At 41.9% G+C, this 24,603-nt stretch overlaps 1 protein-coding gene across 1 annotated transcript; it reads right to left on the bottom strand.

The window, feature by feature from the left end:
- Positions 1 to 157: 157 nt before the first annotated feature.
- iars1 (isoleucyl-tRNA synthetase 1) lies at positions 158 to 24,285 on the bottom strand. Its single transcript, XM_049734625.1, has 34 exons — positions 24,213 to 24,285; positions 23,422 to 23,552; positions 22,917 to 23,073; positions 22,726 to 22,845; positions 22,559 to 22,641; positions 22,282 to 22,399; positions 22,051 to 22,198; positions 21,072 to 21,159; positions 20,514 to 20,574; positions 20,276 to 20,371; positions 19,338 to 19,460; positions 18,065 to 18,156; positions 17,443 to 17,541; positions 14,929 to 15,055; positions 13,405 to 13,478; positions 13,099 to 13,293; positions 12,825 to 12,911; positions 12,381 to 12,464; positions 11,488 to 11,632; positions 10,885 to 11,005; positions 10,706 to 10,797; positions 9,832 to 9,909; positions 9,249 to 9,370; positions 8,250 to 8,352; positions 8,066 to 8,149; positions 7,014 to 7,188; positions 5,459 to 5,571; positions 4,407 to 4,502; positions 2,816 to 2,992; positions 2,067 to 2,187; positions 1,873 to 1,998; positions 1,656 to 1,802; positions 943 to 1,095; positions 158 to 725 (listed from the first exon to the last, which is right to left on the bottom strand). The coding sequence occupies exons 2-34, from the start codon at positions 23,538 to 23,540 to the stop codon at positions 643 to 645; spliced, it is 3,807 nt and encodes a 1,268-aa protein (XP_049590582.1). The 5' UTR covers positions 23,541 to 23,552; positions 24,213 to 24,285; the 3' UTR covers positions 158 to 642.
- Positions 24,286 to 24,603: the final 318 nt, after the last annotated feature.

The raw sequence follows: 24,603 nt of genomic DNA, 5'->3' as shown, positions 1-24,603 counted from the left end.
GACCTTGCAATTAAAGAAGGTAAGGCAAACAAATGGGACAAAGTGTGTGAGTCGAGCAGACAAACTAAAGAGCAAATGAGGTTGACGCTGTGGGACTAGACGTACTTCCCTTGACAAGCCTGAAAGCGCAGACTAAAAGGGGGAAAAAAAAAGCTCATTTTCCATCACCATTGATTTATTCCATTTGACAGCATTTTTCCATATGTCAACCTGAAAGCTCAGCCGGCCGAAAATTTCATTTCAACTTTCTAAATGAAGACTCACAAAGCAATGCAAGTTTTATCTGTTAAATACTAAATGGCTTTTAGCCACAATAATGCAAATTGGTTTGCCCAATTAATTGGCACACTCGTAATGACTAGTCTGGACCCTTACACCTTAAATGAGTTTTAAAAAAGGACACCTTGCAAGTTTTTAGTAGTGAATAGGAAAGAAAATTACAAGTGCATAATTAACCGTTTTCCATAAGAGGTCTGTGCTATTTTTATTTTGGTGTGCTTCTGGGTCTTAAAAAGTTGGATGACCCCAAGTTGAGTAACACACATGATCGTGTAAGGAGTTTTAAAAAAAAAAAAAAGGATTGTTGGAAGCTGTACGGTAACAATGATGACCAGTCTTAAGTTGCCTTTTTTCCTTAGGGTTCTATGAATCCGCCGTGGTGGGAAGAACTCGCACAAACAGAGTTTTGGTGTCCAGAGATTTTACTGCAGAATCAACCGGCAGCTCTAAAAGAGACAAAACGATATTTAGTGACTTACTTAATAGACTTCATTGTATCTGTGGTCTCTTTTCCACTGCACGGTATCAGCTTGGCTTAGCTCATCATTTTTTTGGTTTGAAAAAAGTACCCCCCAAAAAAAACAGCCTTGATCGTGTAGGTTAAATAAAAAGAAAACAAAATCAGCTTTAAAAAAAAACAAAAACAATGACGAATGTGATTACCCTGGCTGAGATCCTGGTCCAGGTAGAGTTTGAGCCGCCTGCCCCGGAGGCCGAACACTTTGGCGGCTTCCGACATCAGGCCGGAGTAGTCAAGCCTGTTCTGGGCCACTGGGTTGACCAGCAGCAGGGTGCCCACTTGTCCCGTTTTGCACTCTGCAGGAGTACGAGTATGGAGGAAGACAGGTAAACACACATTTGACTAATTACGCTACAAATGAATGTGGCCTCAGTGTGGCCCACTGATTGACCTCCATTTGAGTGACTCAACTTATGAGTGTTTCTAGATACGAAATGTTGCTCGTTTCACAATTTTTGTCTTGTGGGGCAAGCAAATAGTTACGTTATGAGCACGAAATGGAGGCAGCGAGTATGAATGCAAAAAGGCAGATGGGCTAAGAATGAAACTAGCATCAAGGTTACCACTAAGCAACAGAAATTTGAACACAAATAATGTTAATGTAGGCAGACAATAGAAAAAAACAAAGGCATGAATTCTTTATCCTCTGTGTAAAACAACTAATTTAATTACTGCAGTTTACTGAGAAGTTTTTTTTTTTTTTACACACATTCATGTGTTATACTGCCCCCTAGTGGGCAAGGAATGCACAATAGAAGGCGCCACATTATGGGTGCATGAAACTATGAAGCACAAATTGAAAATTTTGAGTATTTGCAATGTTACAAAAACATCTGTTGGATGTGTATGTTCTCACCGGCGGGCCGTGCATCACAGAGCATCAAGTTCACGTAAGGACACATAAGGGTGCTGCCAGGGGTGGTGGTCCCGGGGGAAGTCAGGTCTGTTGTCACCGACAAGGTTTTACCACTCAGAGCCCGCAGGTCCGCTTTACTCGGCAATTCTGCGGTGCAGACGAGCACGCCTTTAGACAGAAAGAATCCACAGAGGAAGAGTTTTGGCCCCGTGCTCACCTTTGCTGTCACTAAAGAATTTAAGCTTGGCGTTGTTGGTCCCGAAGATGCTGCCGCACACCGTTTTCAGCTTATCCACGTCCAACATGTTATCGCCTTTTGGATTCTCCAGCAGCACCACCCCATCTGGAAAACAAGTTAAACAATTTGTACAAGTCGTAATTTTTCCATTTTTTTTTCGTCTTTGGTTCTACCTTGTTCTTTGCCGTTGACTTTCACTTTGAGGTTGACGTAAGCACACGCCGGGCCATTTATAGCGGCCCGTGGCGCTGACGATCCCTTTACAATCGTTAGCTCCAAGTCGGAGCCCTTCAGCTGTACCAAACATAAGGGACAGAAAGTATAAGTGAAGGGGGAATCAAATACATTCGTTAGCACTTTAATGTAGCTGCTAAAACAGTTGACTTCCAAATGGATTTCCCACAGGGAATATCAAGTGGATGACTCATTCATCACGCACAAGCTGTCGCTATCATAAACCCTGGATCAAGTGTACAGACTTTTAAGTTTTATGTTCAAGAAATGTTTAAGATGCAAGTGTACAGACTTTTTAAGTTTTACGTTCAAGAAATGTTCACCATACAAATATCTACTGTGATTGCGACTTTCCTTCCGTGTTAGTAATAAACTACAAGGTGTCTGAATTTTGCATACAAATTTGGGTTATGTTGCGACCATACAAACCGTATAATAAAATTCATGGACCCAGTCTAACTCATTCGGCGCTCGAAAAATCTTTACCATGTGTACAGTAAAAAATTAGGAACATTTCAGTGATATTTTCATAATCTTGACTGGTACCAAAATAAATAGAACTGCATTACTGAAATGAGACTTTTGGTGACTAATCATTAGTCATTTGTAGGGGATTTCTAATAACGAATAAAAAAAAAAAAATTATGTTCAACTTTGAAGATTCCACTGATGCTTTACAAACTCGTACCTGCGTCTTCTCTTGGATAATGATGCCAGCACCCTTAGGGACCGGGTAAGGCAATAGCGGCGCCTTCGTCGTCGCCAGGATGAAATCCGTGTGAGCTTGAATCACTGAACCCAAGTACTCCCCGTCTGGCTGACAGCGGTAGTACACCGTGATTTCATCCGACGGCACCAAATGACCCTGAGAAAAAACACGGACATGACCATGAACACAAATAAACTCTTGAAAAGACATTCACCTGCTTGATGTTTTTGATTAGGCAAAGATGATGGAGGGTGAAATTTTTTCGCAATAATACATCAAATCTGTAGGGAAACGGTTACCTAAAGGTAGAGAGAATGGGATTAACATCACAGCGACATGACAGCGAGTGAGATTAGAAAGCAGTAGAAGAAAAAAAAAAAGTGTGAGAACAAATAGACACACCCAAAAAAAAGACAGGTTGAAATCATTTCGTGCAGCATTTCAGCGCTTGGAGCCTCCGCTAACCTCGCCACCTTTGAAAACATTGATTCCGTCCTAATCGTGACTGTTGCATGCCGCATGTGCGGACCGATGCAATTTTGTGACTACCACACACACACACACACACACACGTGCACAATGCAATCGCAACACACTACAGCTCAAGGGCAGAAAAATAAAGCTAGCGAAATACAGAGAAGTGCTCAATCAATGGAAGAAGGTTTATAGGCTCTCGCTGCCAAGTCAAGGCGGCGACCCTCTGCTGATGGGAATGCCGCTCTGATTGTGGGCGCGGGTGTGTGTGTGCGTATGGATTGATAAAAACTCCTGATAAAGAATAAGTTGACCTACTGCTACCACAAGCACACAAACAAAAACACCCACATGAGCACAAACAGAGCCATAGTACGAGTGAACATTGGGTAAATTAATTCTCATCCCCAGGGTGGAAAATTCCTCACAGATCATGGATGGGGAGGGGGGTGAAATAAGAGTTGGAATGCGGCCTAGCCGGGACCCAGCCAGCAGTACCGCCGCTACGACCGTGCGCAACTGGAAAAAACTTGTTTGTTTCTCGCGAAAACAAGAGGCTGCCGGCTAATCCGTCTTTACTCCCCGGTCGCACTTCAAAGCTCCAACGCTCGAATCTGAAAGGGGCCAGAGCGTAATTAAGCCGCCATTAATCCCGCTTTATGATGAAGAAATGTCTGACTGGGACGCTGCTATGGAAAGATTTTGCAAATTAGCATGAGAGTGTTAAAAAATATGAAGAAAGAAGGCAAAGGAGGAGGGCCATCACAAGGGTAGAAACAAACAAAAAAAAAAAATGGCTAATGCTGAATGGAAATTGGCGGTCTGAAACTGAAAGTGGCTTCATTATTCAACCAATTGGCTGTTTAATTACAAATAATAAGAATCAAAATTTCACCCCCGCACTCATATTCTTAAGTCGTTTATTAGGAACATTTATAATGAGGTTTGAACATTTGCCGCCGTGACCCAGAAAATTGACTAATTTGCAGCATTCAGACTTTGGGGGTAAATACAGCCACAGAAGCGAGATTATTATACAGTAGCCTGTTGAAATGTAAAAAAATATATAAGATATAAGACCCCCGCCCCTACCAACCTTCTTGCGTAATTTCTGAACGCGGTTGATGACTTCCCTGGCCACACCCTCATCCACCATGGACTGGTCCGGGGAGACATCCAACAGTACCAGCACCTACGGCACAGACAAGATGACACATTCTTAAAGATGAGCCATAAGTAAGCAGACTGCATGCATGTTTTCTCCGGTTGCAGTCTAAAATTTAAGCATGTAGACTCCCAATTGAGCTGATTCGATAGCAATTCAAAGGCACATATTTGAAAACAATATATTTTAGGATAATAAGCACAGAATATCGTCAAATCGGGGAAAAACATACACGAGATGGACCGTGCGCCTGAAAGCAGGTCAAGCTCGTTATCTTCACGGCGACTGTAATGTACTGTACTGAGGAACAGTCTTGGTGCATGTAAACAATACACGGCCGAGAGCGTGGCAGACAGATGGGAGACCGAGAGGCGATGCGAGGGAGCGAGAATGGCGCCGAATTAAAAAGCCGACTCGGTAGAGTGGCGCAGCCGTGCGTTGTGCGTCCGCTCGACAGAGCGATGATGAGTGATGGCCGGTGGGAAAAAGCCAGACGAGCTGGTCTCCGCTTAGCTCGGTGATGATTCTTCTGCATCTCCTGCCCACTCAGGGAGAAGACTGTCGCCGCAGCGACACTATGGTTTGTTCTCAACCGTGTACAGTAGACGCTCGACATGACGAGTGTGTCAGTAACATGTCAAAATGTTCGCCATCTGTCATCTCGTTTTGGCTTGTTAAGGCGGAGTGGAATACAGCGGGAGATCCAAATTAGATTTGACGACGTACACTCAGGTTGTGCGTGCTAACGGCGAATTGATCGGAAGAATTCATGGCATCATTTCCAGCTCACGTGGCAAATTTTCATTGACTTTGCTCAACTGAACACTAGCATGGAAAAGAGGAGTTCAGAACATTCACAGAAAGAATCTAACATTACGATTTTCTACATTGCAAAGGCAATTAGTAAAATGCTAAATTGCGTCATTACTTTTCTGAGCGTCAAATAAGAAGTGTTAGCATCCACATGCCAAGCACTCGCTCACCTGTGCGTCAGAGTGGGCTTCATACTGTGCGGCTGAGTCAGAGCTTTGATTGAACGTGTACATCAGCCTCAAATCCTCTTCATGAAGCTCGTGGCCGTCCACCACTATGGAACCTGTAATGCGGCATATGTCAAGCTGACTCACAGAATGCGTAAGCAGACAGGATTCGTATTGCCTGTGAAGTGAATCAAAGCATAATTAATCGACGGTCATTAGAGCAGTCAACAGAAGATGATTTTTTTTCCCCATTATGGGCTTGGGATAATCTCATTCAATAAGATGTTGATGTGCTCCCTTTCACCGTGACTGCAAACCAATGAGATTCATTATGGGACTTTTGTAACAAACTTGCCAGCATTTTCTGAATTAGTAAAATGAAATGAATTAGCCAAATGATCCTCCAAATATTTTTGAAAAAACCTTTTGGCTGTTTTAATTTTACCTAAGAAGCTCTATTAGTGCAAAAAATATTCCAAAAACAGAGTTTCAGATCACCCAGAATGTTGATCTCTTCTACCCTTAGTTTAGATTCGCCTTCACTTGTATGAAGAAATTCCTGAGAAGAACAAGCATCGTGGCTGCATCCGCACAAGCTGTCAAACAATGTGGCCAATCAACTTCCCTCGTGTTTGAAGTTTGCCAGGGGCACCAATTAACCGTCTCTATGTTCTCTCGAAAAACCGTGACCACGTCCCCTTCTTCACTCCTGGACACCCCGAGGCGAGAGGCGGGGAAGAAGTCACTCCGCTTCTTGTCTTATCTTATCCTTCATCTCTACGCTTTGGTTTCCAGCTTTTGCTCGCGATTCACCTCCTAGGTACCCCATCAAAATGACGGGATCAAAGTCAGAGCCGAGGTACAAAGTGATGCCTTTTCAGACTTTGGATAAAACCAGGCGACCATCATCAAAGTGTAACCGTTCAAGGCAAAGGCGCATATATACGCAGAGTCTTTTCTACAAATTGTATGCTTACAAAATTGTGTGTCTTCAAATACATTTAAATATCAAAATACATTTAAAAAGTTTACATAGCATGTGGGAGTGGGGAAAACGCAACAGTCTCAGCACAGATTTTCACCTATTATGGATCTGGAAATGGAAAGTCTTCTTCCGAGGCGTGTTGTGAGGCATTGCAAGCTTTTTCTCACTCAAATGCAATGTGATCAATAAACTGTCACTCGGAGCCACACTTTGCTTCGTTCTGCGAGCGGACTGGACTTCAAACGTCCAAGTGATTGGCAACGCTGAATTCCCACAGTCCGGATGACCTCTGCAGCATCTTTCCCGTGAGACTTAAGGGTTCTCTGCGCCTTCCTCCTCGTCTAATTGGAGAGACGAAATACCTTGTGCTGCTTTGCGGCGAGTTTACTTGGCGATACATGAGATCGGTAACGCGCTTTGTTGATTTGGACACGGCTTTCACTTTTTAATATAGACACTTGTTTGTTATAATGAGGATAGTCTTCCTCTATGATGTAAATTCTGCAAATTGACGCGGCATTTCAGTTGAAGCACGACATCTATTTTACCCTCAAGTAGACTTAATGGCCATACCTTTCTTCTGGAAGGCCTCAACCTGTTCGCTGCTGAGCTCCTTGATGGCAGCGGTGATGGCTTTGAACGCCCCTTTCAGCCTCTTGCCTAGCACCATGTGGTCCGGTTCAGCCCGCAGACGGATGCCGTACTTGTCTTTGTCTGTCGAGATGGTCAGCTGGCGCACATTGAGCTCCTGGGAGAGAAGAGAGACATTATGAGGAACTCATACATACCCAGGGACCAATTTTGCTGCTGTTTTGGTTAGCAACAGAGTTCTGAGATGCCACAAGACATATGTCACCCAAGTATTCAATGGAATAACCTAATGGATAATAGTTTCTAAAAGGATTTGCTAATGACAGAAACTATTATAAAGTCCGTGTGCGGCAGGCCTAAGCAATCAGAATTCTATAGACTGTATAAATAAGGATTACGCAACACAGCAATTTTAAACTTAAGCGCTCTGCCAGCCAGTCTAAGAAACAAATCAAGAAGTTCACGCTGGAGAGTCATTCTGTCACAGAGGGAGTGCACCATGAAATCAAGCAGTCACTGAGCTCGCCCATCTTTATGTCCCCAGTGAGTCTGGCAGCCTTTCTCGGTCATTTCTATACGTTCAATTCTCCTTCGTCTAAAGAGGGAAATACGTGACGTTCTTATGTGATAAGGCAAATATTGGTCACGCTCCTCTCAATTGTGCTGCAAAGTGGCTGAGACAGATATTTCACGCAGATGACTTGCTGATATGCTATTTTTAACTCGGTGATGGCTTGAGCAGGCTCTTTATATGTGGATTTGGTTTAATACAGTTGCCAGTGGAGAGCGAAAAAGATAGGAGGTCATGCACCGCTGCGCAGTGTGCTGCTTATTCTCATCCATTCTAAAGTACACTGCATTTATCGAAGATGTCTTCTCGGCTGCTTAAGCGCTCAAAGGTGAGAAAGCCAACGCTCCTGCCTGCACGTGTTTCGCCTGCAGCAAAGAATCCGAAAGAAGCATGCAACAGCTGTACCCAATATTTTGGGTGCAGAGTTATTATTTGTATCATTTACATATACGGATGGACTTACTTCCAGGATGTATTTCTGGAGCGACTGAATGTCTTTCAGAGCGTCTGGATCTTGGTGAATGACGACCACTTCCTTCAGTGGATACTGAAGCACATGACAGTCAATCAAATGTTCATAGCCCAGCAGCAGTCATATACCAGTACACGGAGTTTTGGTCGTGCATGAGACAAAATGGATGATTTACCTTCACCGGCAATGTCTTTCTGTCACGGATGACCCGCCCGAGCTCGATCACCGACTGCATCTGAGAGACGGCGTTCTCTATGCGCTTGTCAATCAAATTTTCCCTGCAAAAAGGCAACACGGGAGAAGTTTAGCACATCTGTAATTTGAAAGACGCCGCTTCGCTGCTTGAGTCGATAAATGGCCACTTGACTCAGATTATCACTTCATCTGTTCGCTTTAGAACTACGTTTCTCATATGTGCATTTCATCAGATGAATTTGTCAAAAAAACTGCAAAGCAAATAGTAAACATTAAAAATAGCTAAAAAACTATGACCAACCAGATTGTGTACAGTAGATGTTTGCAGTGCTATGAACACCAATCTGAAAAGGCATCTGTTAGCTGACTAATAGTCTAATCTGTTTGTATGTAGTGAGTGAATTTATAGTCTAATTTTTGCAATTAATTTTTGGCTAAATTTCATCTAAATTGCTTATTTGAACTGAAAAAAAATGTGAAAAATGTTTTTATTTTCAGGAATAAGCAATAATGCTCCTTGGTCAATTCGACCTGTTTTTATTGTTGTCAGAAAGTGTCAGAAAAAAAAACAAATCCCAATAAACATTAGTGACATCTCATTAATAACTACATCATTAACTGTATTAATTAATATGTTGTGGCTCAAGGTTTAATGCGTACAGTATTAAATTAATTCAACAAGTGGTGACATCAGGCACCCAGCACTCATTTGCAGTCTGGAGGCGGAGCTAAAGATATCATTCGTCTCCAGACACCTGGCATTGATTTTAAATTGTGAAAAGAATTGATAGCAAATCCTCTAATCGACGATTTAAGACATCAGTGCTAATAGAAGTCGGTCTGGGGTGCATCTGACTGGTATTTTATGTTGATAAGAGCTCTAAGGGAAACGTCGTACTATCCATTAAAGTTTGATTAAGAATCACGCACTCAACTAATTTTTATGTAATGAAGGGATCCCCCTCGCCCCCCCTCCCACCTGACTTGGGGCAGCATAAGATAATGGATACTGCCGGTGTCCTTCTCCTCCAGAGAGGCGAGGTCGACGAGGTTACGCAGGTTTTGGTACATCATCTCGGTGATGAAGGGTGTGAAGGGAGCCTGAGGGCAAAGGAGGGGAAAAGCAGAGCAACTGTAGTAAAAAATAAGAGGAAGATGATTTGATGCGGTGCAACTGTGGTTCATTTACATTTCCCACTGCAGAAGTCCAAAAGTCAAAAGGAGCTTTAGATATTTCTTTTTCGGGCAAAGGGAGGAAAATAAGCACATCCAACACATTTTATTCCCGAGATTTCATAAGCAAAAGTTCAAACCGAGTTGTGCCAGCATTGCACTTTGAGCATACTAATGAATTCATAAAGCTGCACAAATGATCTATATTGATCTAGGTTAGGCTAGCTGGCTCACGTGTTTTTTTATTCATAGCCTTCAAAAAAAAAAAAAACATGAGATCCTCTTTCACACTCATGCAATCAGTCTGTCATGCACGCACACACAAACCCACAACAAAAGGCATTTTTTTTCTTACTCTTAACGCTTTCACACAAGCTGCGATGACTCACCATCAGCCTGCACATGGAGAAGAGCACACTGAAGAGGGTTTCCAGCGCCCACAGACAGTCCTCTGTACCACTTTCGCCCTACAAAGTTCAAACACATGTCAAATTGTCAATACAATGCCTCTACCCATGGAGCAGTGAATAGGGCACAAGTGCCCAATCACACAATAGTCCAATGCCACTAATGCACACGCAAAACAGAGGTCCACTGATAATGGCGGAAAATTACACATGGTGGTCTGTTGTATAATTTGTATGTGGCATACAACATAGATGATTAAGAATATTCTGTTTTATCTTTGCCACCAAGCACGATTAATTGCATTTTCATTCATTGCAATGGGGAAAGACAATTTGCGGTGTTTTGAGTGATCGCATAAATTAAACTTCGCAAGGTCCCCAGTGAGTGGAACAGATAAGGGTAGGGAATGTGTTGCAGAAATGGACAATGCACAATGGAACCAGTTGCCTCCGATATAGCCACAGCACTCTCCCTTTCTATTTCTATGTATGATTATCATATACGTAGATACGGTAGCTGTTCAGCCCCGCAATAAGAACACCACGGCTCGCAGTTATTTTTTTTTATTGCAGCAACCTTGTATGTATGCAGCGACTGATTGATGTGCAGCAGGGGGCCGCCCACTGTATTTTTCTAGTGTGATGATGGGATTGCAACGAGTTATACATATGAATGACAATATCCACAAGCATTCAAACAAGTGTTCATCATCGAATAGATTGCCATTGTCTTTGTTCACTTAGTAATTCTCTCTGTCCATCACATCTTAAAGTACATATTAGGGTGGAATTCCAAATACGATTGAGCAACTAAAATATTCATAGCAACGTAAAAAAGTCAGTCAGCTCAACTCACCTTTAGACGGCGTCTGTTAGTCCGAACATACCAATTGGTGAGCATGTCAACAAACTTGACCAGACGAGGCACCACGGTGTACAGGCGGTACGCTGCGTGACAGACAACAGCTTGTAAGCACTTTCACACTCATAAGTTGCCAGATGCAAAAGCTACTTGACACACAAGTGTCTACTCACCGTCCATTTCAGTCTTAAAAAACTGGATGAGGGACTGCGTAAAAGACTGAATCCATTTGTCCATGATGTTGTCACTCTGCTTTGCGGTGTTCTCGTTATAAAGAAACTCAAGGCCGTCCTCCTGGGCGCAATAATTCAAACAAGCATCGGTACACACTTCATCACAACAACGGAAACTATCACTCACGGGGTCACAAAAATCATAGTGTGATGTAATTATTATGCGTGTAAAAAGAATTGCTTATGGGCCAATATCTAATTGGATCTTCACGTTAAAGTGTTATGCTGAATACTAATGCATTTTTTTTCCCTCAGCGGGCGGCGTTTTTAAAACTACAAAATTAAACACACACCCACATGTAGATAAACAACACTCCAGGGACTAATTACTACACCTTTTTACGACATTATTTCATTCTATTAATCAAAGGTAATTACCATTTGGTACCAATGAGCAATGAAACAATTAGTCTGAGATTGTTACGCCATCAAGCGTGTCTATGTTTTCGTTTCTTTTTTTTCTAAACGTGGGAGCAGAAAGGATGACTTGTGGGAGCGTTTGGACAGAAGTGACATTTTGTGATGTTCATTAAGCGCCCGTACCTTTTGTAACCTTTGCACATTTTGCACCAGGAAGCGATACGCATTGTACCACGGCAAGAAGACATCCTTCAGCACATCGCGAACGCCCTCCTCTTTGAAACGCAGGTTTTCTGCTCTCACCACAGGGGAGTTGATGAGGTACAGTCTGCAGTGAGAGACAGATAGTAAAAAAAATCTCAGCGAGCAAGAGTTGAGGCACTTTGTATTGCGCTTGACTGAAAATGGTCAATTTTATTCAATCAGCTTCTTCAAATCAACACATTGATTAAGAGCTGTACCACCGCGCACTTGGATATGCTCATAAAAATGGCATTCAGTCCAAAATTGTGAAAACATTACAATATGTACTTTTTTTTGCAGTTCACATCTACATATTCTAGCATCAATTAATCATGTACTGATGCTACATCGCCTCCTTCCCTGATGTTGTGAATTATATCTTTCTGAGTGCTGCAATTGTCCGCATAGCTTCGATAAAACTGGAATGATCCCAATGCGGGACTAATACAGGTCTTCTCTATTTTATTGCATTTGAGAGAGAAGCAAACAGTCATATTTCTCGATGCAACTCACTTTTCTTCCTGTGTATGTGAACATATGGTGCAACTGTGTGGTGCTTTATTCATTAGGCCATATGCCACGGTGCTTCGACAGCTCAGGGCAAAAGAGAACTGTGCATGTGAGTGTACCGTTTGCGTGAGTGTGTGCGTGTACAGCATGTAGGATTGTGGCGGTTCGGACTAGCTCATGATTCTTACCAAACTATGCCAGCTAATGACATAAGGTAGGTTAGCGCACACTCGTATATAGACTCTCTCTCCCACTGGCATACAGCTATTCATGCTTCAGAAACACATAATCACACTTGCTCACATTCAAGCGCAAGATCTGACCTGAGGGCATCGGCGCCATAGCTCTGCACTATGAGGCCCGGATCCGGGTAGTTCTTCTTGCGCTTGCTCATCTTCTGTCCATCGCTGCGGGGGGGTGACACAGGCAAAGGAATTAATGTGGACACACATACACAAAGCACGCATGCATAAGAAAAAAACCCATCTAAGTAACAGAGCACTTGGTATTCAAATTAGCAGCGGCCTTCCAGGTCAGCAGGCCTGTGAGCACGGTGGTTTAGAGCCCAAGGCTGAGGAGGAGGAAGAAGAAGCCGATGATGGGGCCCAACTGACGAGCACCTCTGAGCAACTAAATGTCACAGCACACACACCACTACGATCTTAAGCAGCAGGTGAACAGACAGGTGAAGGATGGAAGATGTATGACAATGTTGCCAAGAAAATGGTGGCGATAGGAGGACGTCACTTACAAGACAGAAGACTCACCTAGCAAGTACCAAGCCATTCACGATGACGTTCTTGAAGGGCGGTTTGCCAAACAACGCTGTGGAGAGCACCAGCAAAGTATAGAACCTAAAGAGGGGCACAAAAAAAGAAGCTTTCAATGGAGCAAGTTATTTAACATTCTCTAAATAACATTCGGTGATGTAATTTCACACTTGATGGGTGGGCAGAGAGATCCTGATAAAGTATCAAATGTTTTTTCTCTGTCACATTTTAATTGCGACATTGTGTCACTTCCCTTCCTTCTTCCACTTACCACCCCCTGGTCTGGTCAATGCCCTCGGCAATGAAGTCCGCCGGGAAGGTGTCTTCAAATTCCTTCCTGTTTTCAAAGGGGTAGTGGGCCTGGGCGTAGGGCATGCTGCCACTCTCAAACCAGCAGTCGAACACTTCAGTGATCCTCCGCAGGACACCTTTGCCGCAGCGCGATGGGATGGTTAGATGGTCGATGCTGAGGAGGAAGAGAGTGCAAAGGGCGTGAAATTACAACCAAGCTCACTTTTTTTTTTAGGTGATTCGAAGACAGAATAGTTTGGATTGGGCTTTCTGCTTGACCACTCACCTCTCCCGATGCAGGTCAGTTACTTTGGCGCCAGTGAGTTCCTCCAGTTCGGCAATGGAGCCGACACACACCACCTGATCAACACATACTCTCATTTGAGTAAAGCGCCACCCAAGAATGACACTTTGAAGAACATTATCAATTTTGGAAGAGCAGAATTTGATCAGCCTCGAGTTAAAACACGCTACGCAGAGGTAAACACAATGTAAAAGTCGCTCTGTGTTAAGTTAAAACACCTTCAGCGCAACTTTGTAAAGTGCTCTCCGCCGAGAGTCGGCCTATGGGCTCTGCTCTAGTTTTGACAGCGCAAGGTAGCTAACATGGCCCACATAAACTACCTTTGCTAACCCCCATCTGGCACAAAGAAGGCAACAGAAGACTGACAATATTCACACTGGACCTGGAAGCGACAAAACTAAAAGAACAGCTACTAGGGGATGGAAATCAGACTGGCAACCACAAAGAAACCGTTTTTGTGTGTGCAAGTATGCTGGTGCTAATATGGGAAGAGTTAAGACAGGCACCAGGGAGTGACAGCGCTATTTCCAGCAAGCGGGTCATCAGCCCTCTCTCTTTCAGCCCAGGGACCAGCACTTCATTTAAGCTACAAAAAAAAACAATCGTGACAGCTTTATTAAGTTCACTTGACTTCGCCGCGTCAGTTGGATTTGACTGTGATCAGTGACAGTTCCTAGTTTGAACGGAATCTTATGAAAGACAAACTGAAACATTCTGAATATAGAATGGAAAGTGGAAAACCCCAAAGGTGGTACCATTTGGAGTTGAATAAAAAATATTCTTAAAAGTCAAATAAAATGTGCAAGTTCAAACATTAATGCGTGAAGTCCAATGTGATTCTTCCTCAGAAAGAAATCAGCGGTACATTACTTAGTTTTTCATCGCATTATTGGGGGAAAAAAAGCAACACTAAAAATCTTCAGGCCTCTCTTTTATTTCATTAATGGGAAATTTCTGTTTATTCTTTATGTGGTTTTATGAAGCAGCCTGCTGAAACCTGGGACACATGAATTTCCTTTATATGATTTCGTATGAGATAATAATGAAATTACAACAAGCAGTTTAACTAGGTTGGGTTTCACTTGTATCCATTTTCTGTATAGTGTCATTTAATCTTTCCTCCACCTTCCATTATCTTCTCTGCTTTCCATTCCATCGCTATTTGCATTGTATTCCTTGGATGTTCCCCTTACCGGTATGATGAGAAACCAGAACCCATTAGGTTTCTTGTTTATATAAATAAATTATGTATGAGTTTAGTTTATGGAGGGACTCTAATGGTTCCGGGGGGGGGGGCTGTAATATGTAGTCACACTGCACATAATGGAAACGATGGTCACCCAATACAGTAACTACCCTAATGCATATCCATCCATTTTCTCAATGGAATTAATTGATGAAACGTAATTAATTGATGAAAATGAGTTATAGAATTTCCATAGTGCCTTGTCATGCTCATGGCGATTTTAATGAGTCATTTCTTTGCATATGTTGTGTTTTCCTGACCTCCTCGTAGTCATCGCTGACCCACATGGGGATCGGCGTGCCCCAGTAACGGTTTCTTGAAATGGCCCAGTCGCGTGCATCCCTCAGCCAGTTGCCAAAGCGCTTCTCACGCACAAAATCAGGAATCCTGAAAGAGATGGAAGATTTGATGAGTGCTGTCATTGATTCACTTTTTTTTTTTTTTTTATACAAATGCCACGACCCCAAAAGCAACAGAGTCCAGTGGATTGAAGATAAGCACAAAAGGCTATTTTAAGCTATTTAAGGGTAGAAATGACTTTTTATTTCAGTTCATATGTGAAAAGGATATTTTTAGTCATACAATAATCTCACACGGTCTCACTTTTTTTGTAGCCTACGCACCATAAATGTACGAATATAGTGCCAAGCCAAAAAAAGCGAGCTGGATCTTATTTGCATACTTCCCCCTGATAGGTTACTTCTTGTCTTTTTCTTACTGAATGTTTTCTCTCTTGCTCAGCAGTGCAAGCTGAGATGGTTCTGGCGGTTGTGGCAGGAGGGGGAGGAGGTCGGATATATCATCTTCCGCATCCACCCACCAAGCAATGAGTTCATCAATTCCCATTTGTAGCAGGCATTTCTATTTAGGCCCCTAATACATCAATTTAATGATTTTTTTTTCTTTCTTGCCACTGCTGCTCACCAAGTCCCTGTACTCCTCTCCTCCTTTTTCTCTTGCTACATGTAGGAAGTTAAGTGTGCAGTCTTGGAGGACTCAGAAGCTCTGAGCAGACTCAAGGGTTATAATAGCAGAGATGAGTATGAGCAAATCAAATGCAGATTTCTCCAATAATTAGTAAAACCACAAGACAACGTCCAGGAGGGAATTTGGTGGTTTGATTATCAGTTATAATTGATATATAAAAAAATCTACTTAGTAAGAATTATGTATTAGGCAGGATGGCAGTAGAGTGGAGACCCACAGTGATATATTTTTTTTTTTTAACTGATGAAGGAATGGAGGAAGGTGGATGAAATAGGACATACTGCCTCATCTATTAGTCATTGTGTCCAGTCATGGTCGGTGAAGTGTCGTCAAGCTTCCACTGAAGAGGTGAGCGCTCCTCGAGTACTCGTTAGGTTGGTCGCTGATTTAGTCAAAAAAAAAAAAAAAAAAAATGGCCTAATAGATACTTAGCCCTCTCCTGCCCGCTGCGCCAATGCGAGAAAGCGAGACAAGCCGAACAAATGACTGTGGGGATATGATAACAAGCACTTTGCTTTCTGAAGGGCTTCTTTTTTTTTTTTTTTTAAACCTCTGATCAACGAACACGAACGTGATGTGAAAGCACACCGAACCAGAGGAGGATTTTCCTTTTTATGGGGATGCTGATGAGCCGGCAAAGCTCCCTGACAGACAATCTGGGTGGAATTAAAAATCTTCACGGGAGCAGAAGTGGTGTGTCTAATCAAAACGCATCCCTTCAATTATTTAACGCTCGCTGGAGGAAAGTTTTAATTAGAAAGTTGCATAAGAGCGCATGTTTAAAGGCCTAAAGCATGTCAGCTAAATCCAGCATTATGGAAATTGTATTATCAACATACTGTACATGGTTGAATGAAATACATATTCAACACCTTTCCAAACACACCACCGAGCTACAGTTGTTTCATACCTCATAAAATGTAATCCATATATCAACGACACATACTGACTACAATACTATATACAAACTTAGCTATTATTTTCCTTTATCTCTCTGCATAAAAAAAATCTACAATATACTCCTTTGCATAGTGTTGCAGATATTTAAAGAAATAATTAATAAATGAATTTTAAAAAAAATCAAGATCAATTGGTATTCATAAGTTTATGACACAAAACCTTCCCAAAATATCTATTTGATGTACAACATAAAAATATAATAGTTTTCAGAGCATATTAAAGGTGCACCACTGCTGTCAATTAATCTAAAATGCACGTAGAGATAGTCGGTTGCTGTGAAATTAAGTGTACCACAAATACGCCACAGGAAATGAATTCATCCTTTACAGTAGTGCACGTCAGTCTCGCCCTTTCTTTTAAGTGTGTGTGTATATGTATGTGTGTTCACCTTCCTGGTGGCTAGTCATTCATCTCAGTTTGACAGTCCCATTACCAGCCGCTCAGAAAAGAGCACAGGGAGCACCTGGGGTAATACCGCTTGGTTGGAGAGCCTTTCATGCAGACGTTTATTTCACATTCCGCTATTGTGATTAGCAACATGCACTATTTGTATGTCATATTTTATTATTCCTAAGTATTTGATGGGATCTTTATTTTGCCAGCTCTTCATTATAAACCGCCTTCCCATAACTTTACTTAGGATCATTTCTTCAGTAAAGCCATAGCAATAATTGCATGACCCATAGATTGTGCAAATATGGGATCTTGCAGAGGATTTTGTGTATTACTTACAGTAGTAGGAGTTATTGGATGAAAAGTTAGTGGCTTTGAGATATCGTCTACATTCAGTGTGCCAGAGCGTGGCAAACTGGTCTGGCCTGGCTTACCAGTAACACTGTCCATTGTTGTCCAGCAGCTTCTGCACCATGTGCTCCACACGGACAAACCAACTGGGCACAGCTTTGTAGATTAGGGGTGTATCCGACCTGCAGGTATATGAAATTGTTATCCACACGCGAGCAACGGCAGAAAACCTAATAAGTGTCGGTAGAATATATTTTCATGCATTCATTTCTACCATTTAAGCCGAACAGTTGATTACATTCCATAACTCAGATAGATGATGAAGGGGGGGTAGCGAATAAACTTTCATCTCCGCGAGCCTGCATCTACTAGTGGCTTGACATCGCTGAATATAACGAGCTTAATTAACCCGACCGCTGCTCGGAGAGAAGTTAATGAATTGAAGTTCTGCTAATGTGGGACCTTGAAAGGTTATGACTGTGCTTGCACACTGACTTTGAATTGATTCCGCTCTGAAACCACAAACCATTATTGACCCTATGGCACATTTGGACCTCGCTGACTGAGAAACTGTACTGCAACTTCACAGGGGCTCTCACGGTTTGCCGCTGCTGAATAAGACAAGTATTTAACGTGATCTGTAATTCCTAATATCGATAGTCATAAGATGCTACTGTTACACGATTCGAGCTGTGCATGTCTCACCTCCAGCAGAACGGGTAGCTATGCTTGAAAGAGCTGGAGTTGACGAGGCGACCCTTCTCCTTCAGCCACTTGATGATATTCTTGTCAGCATCCTACAGTAATCAAATTAGTATACGTATATTTAGAAATAAATGCAATGTTGAAAATGTGATGAACATGGGTTTTAAACACACACAAGCATGTACATCAACAGTGACTAAAATACCCTAAACCAAGATTTATTCCAATTAATATTTTTTAATGTAGATTTTATTCATATCAGTTAAACAAAAATAAAGGTCAAAGGAAAGTTATTACAAAATTGACCATAGAGAAAGAAATGTGCTTGACCCTGCATCACTTTTTCTAGCCAAGGTACACTTTACAAGACTCCTTTGTCATAAAAAAGAAATCTCATATTTTCATCGTCATAAAAAAAAAAAAAAAAAAAAAACTCTTGGCCTACATTAACCTTTTTTTTACTACCAAGTTGACCCCTAACTCATTAAAATGTGAACACACCAGCTTGCGATATGATAAGTGAGAGGAATTTTGCCAGCTACTACTGAGTAGACTAATGGAGTTCATTGGTCAAAGTACTTTTAAAATCCAGGTACAAATATTAAATCCAAACAAAGTTTTGGAGTAGCTGAAGTTATTAAATACAAACAATAACTTCATACAGCCCAAGTGGTTTTATCGAGAACCCAAACTTAATTGAGAGAAACACTGACTGCCAAAATGCAATAGCTCAAGGAAGTGGCAATATCATGAAGCTAACATGCAGGAAAAGGGACATGCGCTATCAGGTAGGACGAAGAAGACATTACGGCTGCCAAAGATGACAAATGGGGTGGTGGCAGGAGTCGAGGAGTGGCGATGGAATGGAAGGAGTCTATTTTAAGAAGCGGTGTCAAATATTACGGCAGTAAGGATCGAGAACGAGCATGGAAACAAGGGAATTTGCTGAGAAAATGGGGCCATGGAGTAGGCAGGGTAAATGACGCAACTTACTCGGGCTACCTCGGTCACCATTTCCATAATTGCCTACCTGATAGGCATGTCAAATGTGTATTTAGTGCTTTTTCCAATAAAAGTGGTGAAATAGCTGACACAATAACTTTAGTATTTTAGTTGTTCAGTGTCTTCACATTATCCGGTAACTCGAAAAAAAACAAAAACCTATCAATGAATGATATAAGACCAACTTGAAAAAAGAAAAAAAAAACTATCAATGAATGATATAAGACCACCAAGCTAATCTCGATATAAATGGGGCTAACGTGTCACTCACTTTGACGTACTGTCCCGCAAAGTCGGTGACCTCTGATGTGAAGCAGCCGGAGGCGTCCACGGGGCAGATCGGAGCCTGGTCCCTTTGGATGATCTTGTATTCAGTGCATACCCTGTAATCATCCTACATGGCAAATTAAACACACGTGATTATGCTGATTAATCTCTTTACATTATTAGTCAGTATAACAAAGCAGTGTAGCACAAGACTGTTTTGTAATAAATAAAAGATTCTTATATTACCTTAATGATATCATTTCCTTTGTCTCATATTACCTTAATGATATAATTTCCTATCACAAAACATTGCCGTTAAATAGATTAAATTCAAATAATTAGCCAACCACATTGACAAGCTGTTTCACAAGCATAATGGCACCTTATGATTCCATACTAAATGGTTGTGTTTGCAAAGCTACTAAACAAAGCACAACTGCTGCTGCTACAGCTCAACACCGAGTAGCTGATTGCACTCCAACTGTAAATGTATTCTGTATTCAAACAGCCTGTCAAGTGGCCCAAGACGGATGGCTAAGGGGGCTGTTTGGCATCTCGGCGCCAGGACATTAGAGTAGAAAAAAAAAATGGAAATCCGCCTTCTAGGGGGAAATAAACGCATTGATCTGCCATCTCTAAAATATGTGCATTGAAGAACCTTTAGAGCATTTTACATTCAAGGTCTGAAAGATGAACGAGTGTGGCGGCGGACCCAAGACAACCTGAAGGTTACCTACAAGACTCAGGGAATTCTAAGTCCTCTTAACAAGGTCATCTAACTCCATTAGCAATGACCCAGGTCATCCTCAAATTTGGATTCCGAAAGATTAAATTAAATTGTATATTAAATTACATACAGTATATACTATATACACAATCACTATGGTACACAACTAACTTAGCAAGATGAAAATAATATAAAAGATTCCCATCTGTACTTACAGCTCCAAAATAAGGTGCTTGATGGACCACTCCGGTGCCCTCTTCCTCCTTGACATAGTTATCCGTCACCACCTGGAAAGCTCCTTTCTCGCCGCACTGAGATCAAATGGTGCAGAAATGTAAAGTACATAAATATAAATGGCAATATGTGGTCGGGCTAGTAAAGAAAATAAGATTCAAAGATTTTCATTTTGTAGCCAATATATAAAAGTAGGAGAGTGCCACAGAGTTTACTAACCTTGGCAAAGTAATTGAAAAGAGGTTTGTACTTTTTCCCACTTAACATTTTGCCAGGGAATCTGGAAAGGAAAGGAACATATTTCAAAGACACATGTCAGGTAGAGCTGAAACTCAAGTTTTCAGAAAACAATTTTAGAGAAGTTGGAGAAACACACCGAAGACAGCCATCCATTATCCATGTTTTAATGTTTATCCTTATTATGCCAAGTACTTTACCGATAACTCACCTGAGATTTTGACACTTTACTTTATTTAACAACAGCCACAACTGTTGTACATTGTACTAAATATACAATGCAGTATATTTATCCAAGGTTATTTTTATATGTTTTGTTCCACCGCAACTGTAAAAACCATTTGAGTATTTTTCAGACCGTAAGTCACTTTTTTTTTCCCCCATAGTTTGGCTAGTTCTGAAACTTGTATTCACGTGTGACATGTATATGGAAATAGAGTTTGTACCGACACCCAAAATTGTGTTTCATTACCTACATCTAAAAAGGACGCATGATTCACTCTCTCTCTCTCGCATTTTTGAAAAGTGAGCAGCACTCACTTGTCCAGGATCGTGTATTCGGTCTCCAACTTAAACAGCGCACCCAACCGGGACTCCATCATGATGTACGTTTTGGTGGTGATGTTATCTGAGAAAAAGAAACAAGTATAGGCAACCTCAGGACAAGCTGCAACTGTGTACGATCGTATTACTTATTTCACTTTACATGTGAGAATTTGTTTTGAGCTTGGAAGTCAAGCAATGACGGGAGATCCGAGGCGACGAGTACTTGGTCATCCGGTAAATAGTGTGACATAGAGCGCTTAGTGTCCATTCCTCCTCATTAATGTCTTCTAAGCTGTCTACATTCGCGACACGTGACTGATGATTCTCCTCATGCTCTGCTTAATTTTTGAACGCTGGAACAAATGGCCCTGACGGGAGTGATTTATGTTCATTGATCCGTGTTTCATGTTTGATAAACAGCAACCATGTTATGCTCTTCTCCGCATTACTGCTAACACGGAGGTGGAGGGGCTCTAACTAGGATCTCGAATCCTGCTTGATAACAATGAGGCCAACGGCATAAAAACTCAAGGTCAGGTAAGGACTCCATGGCCGTGCTGTGAGACTGCTCATCCGGCAGCGGAACGCTCCCAAAAGAGCAAAATTTGAAATTAAAAAGATTTTTGGAGGAGAGATTGGAGCGGCATAGGGGGAAAAGAAGACGTCCCTACGCGTCATTGGTGTGACAGATGACTGCGAGGCGCGGACCCGCAGAGGATTACAGACGCCCGAGAGACGAAGCAAAGAGCGACGTCAGGTCAAAAACAGGTGGAGGGTAAACAGGAAGAAAATGTTGGATGAAGATGGAATGAGGAGATGCAAAGGAAAAAAAAAATCATTGGTATTCCAAGGCGGTCTCCCATGCAGCACAGGCAGTGCAGTTACTGAATTGTTTGCTTTGCACTGCAACAGCGCCCCCTGCTGTATCTCACTGACTATGACAGGCAGCATTTTGTGTAGAGAAGCTGCTTACCTTGGACCTTGACGTAAGAAATTTCAGGGTTGACACACAGGGCCAGGTTGCTAGGCAGCGTCCACGGGGTGGTGGTCCACGCGATAAGAGACACATTTTCGTCGTCTAGCAGCGGAAAATTAACGATGACCGATGGATCTTGAACATCCTGAAATAAAACAAAAAGTTGACTTTTTTTTTTCTGTCTGTTGTAACCTCATGGACTGTCTCAGATATGAAGGTTGTGCGGACCTTGTAGTTCTGGTGCGATTCAAAATTGGAGAGCGGGGTGTTGCACGCAGTGGAAAAAGGCATGACCTTCACACCACGATACACCAGACCCTTGTCATAAAGCTGCTTGAACACCCACCTGAAAGAACACAGTCGTGCAATAAAAGTGAACATAGAACCAACCATATACTTGGAATTGAAGCGGAGCTAAATAGGACAATGTGTTCTGTTGTATTTCAATTTTATGTTCTATATTTGGGTGAGGATCACAACAGTGTACATTTGTGACAAAACATACCAGACAGTCTCCATGAACCACGGGTAGAGAGTTTTGTAGTCGTTTTTGAAATCAATCCATCTGCCCATTCGATTGACCGAGACCTGGCAACGACCAACATTCCCAAGTTACACATTTGGCAGTTCCCCAAATACCCCAAAACACTCTTACTCCTTACACGCTCTTACCTCCCACTCGTTAGAATATCTCATGACGATATTTCGACACTGTTTGTTGTACTCGGCAATGCCCATTTTGGCTACGTCTTCAGGGCCCGTGATGCCCAAGGTCTTGTCGATCTCATATTCCTACAAAACACACCGCTGGTAAGACAGATCTAGCAGGGAAGAAGTGAAAAACAATATGCAGTATCATTTACCACAGGCAGGCCGTGGCAATCCCAGCCGAAGCGCCGGTCCACATGGAAGCCACTCTGGTGGGCAAAGCGGGTGACAATGTCTTTGATGGTGCCCGCTAGGATGTGACCGTAGTGGGGCAGACCTGTGGCAAAGGGTGGGCCGTCATAGAAGGTGTACCTGGTGGGGGAAATTGTGTGATTACAATTAAGCTGACCAAAGTGATTGATAAAATGTTCAACTTTTGATTAGCGCTTTAAGAACGGATGCTTAAGTGCTATCAGGTCATGGTAGGGGACCGCCGTTTTTCTGACAATGATGCTGCCTTTGATTTTGATATTTTGGCACCAGACTAATGGGTCAACTCTTAACTCATTTACTGCCATGGATGGCAATAGAGGTCAAAGAGCCAATTTAATTGGGATGGCAGTGAATGGGTTAAGAAAAAAGTCAAGACAGTCATCAACAACTAGTTTGACAAGAAGTGCTACAGCTTTAACAGTGGCTGAGATGCATCCATTCGCTCACCTGGGCCTGTTCTTGGATTGTTTGAGGCACTCGTAAAAACAGTCCTTGTCTTTCCACAGCTGCAGGATCTTCTCTTCTTGTGAAGGGAAGTTGATGGACTCGGGCACCGGTTCCACCATGATGGCGTTTGTCTATCAATTGCATCACACAATTAAAATTTATTCATGTAGTACTCTTAACAAATGTGTCACAGTCAAAATACAGTCACGTATCTAATATAGAATTACATTTGATTGATCATCGAATACAAGAACATACAAATGAAATCAAACCAAAATAAAAGCAAATTTAAAAATGTCAAGTCTTATTGGAAGTTTTTCCCCCACTAGTTCACATGACAATTTTAATAAATGAATGAGCGACACCATTAACGTTTATTGAGGTCACATGTTATTAGTCATCATATGCATTTCATTTAGATTTATTTATGTATTTTTGGAGTGCTTCCAATTGTGCTGTGCACAATTTGTCAACAAAACCATATTAACCGATGTTAATAAATAAAAACTCACACATAAACTTGATCAGCCATTTTAAATAAATAACCAGAAAAATGCGCGCAGAAAAGCTCATTTCAAGTTCACTTCTCCCAAATAATGACGCCTCTTTCAAGTTAGCAAGCGTGCTAAGTTAGCCGGTCAATGTTTAAGTAAATTAGCACGAGACAAAAAGCGTTGTGGCGTTGCTGAGAGGAAGGCGTTCAAGATCTACACAACGGGGCAGAATATGGCGCAAACGTGGAGTGCACGATCATTTATTTGACGCTGTATCACTCTGAATGGTTTACTCACATGCTGTCCAACCCGAGTTGACAAGACAAGAAATGATGCAAGTTGGTGTCAGCATGAGCGGAAGTGACGACACGGGACGATTTAATGTTTCATTCAAGAATTCAAGGAAAGTCGGAATTTTTATACTCCAAATAGGCGGACGTCGTTTGGTAACTGTAATGCCTCATCATATAAATCTCTACATCAAATTTAGGGTGTTAACAACTCGGCCACATTATTCAGTGTACTTCCTCCTTGTGTGGGGTTTTGGTTGTGTTTGCAACCATAAAAGACGAGTAATGTGACCAACTGTATATATAGAATTTTCCTAGTACCATTGAACAACCCACCGTTGTAAACGCGTATATAAATGAACTTGACCGATTACTGATTTGCAGTGTTGATAAACGTG

This window comes from Syngnathus scovelli, chromosome 11 (assembly GCF_024217435.2).
Source record: "Syngnathus scovelli strain Florida chromosome 11, RoL_Ssco_1.2, whole genome shotgun sequence".
Lineage (NCBI taxonomy): Eukaryota > Metazoa > Chordata > Actinopteri > Syngnathiformes > Syngnathidae > Syngnathus > Syngnathus scovelli.
This window is presented reverse-complemented; position numbering and strand designations above follow the sequence as displayed.

Bases quoted from the DNA above. Each gene is read 5' to 3' on its own strand.
- iars1 (XM_049734625.1), bottom strand. From the start codon at position 23,540: ATGGTGGAACCGGTGCCCGAGTCCATCAACTTCCCTTCACAAGAAGAG. The intron at 18,157-19,337 runs GTGAGTGACACG...TGATTACTGTAG, and splicing joins TTGCGGGACAGTACGTCAAA to GATGCTGACAAGAATATCAT. The intron at 8,353-9,248 runs GTGGGAGGGGGG...GCCTTTTTGCAG, and splicing joins CTTATGCTGCCCCAAGTCAG to GGAAAATTTGATTGACAAGC.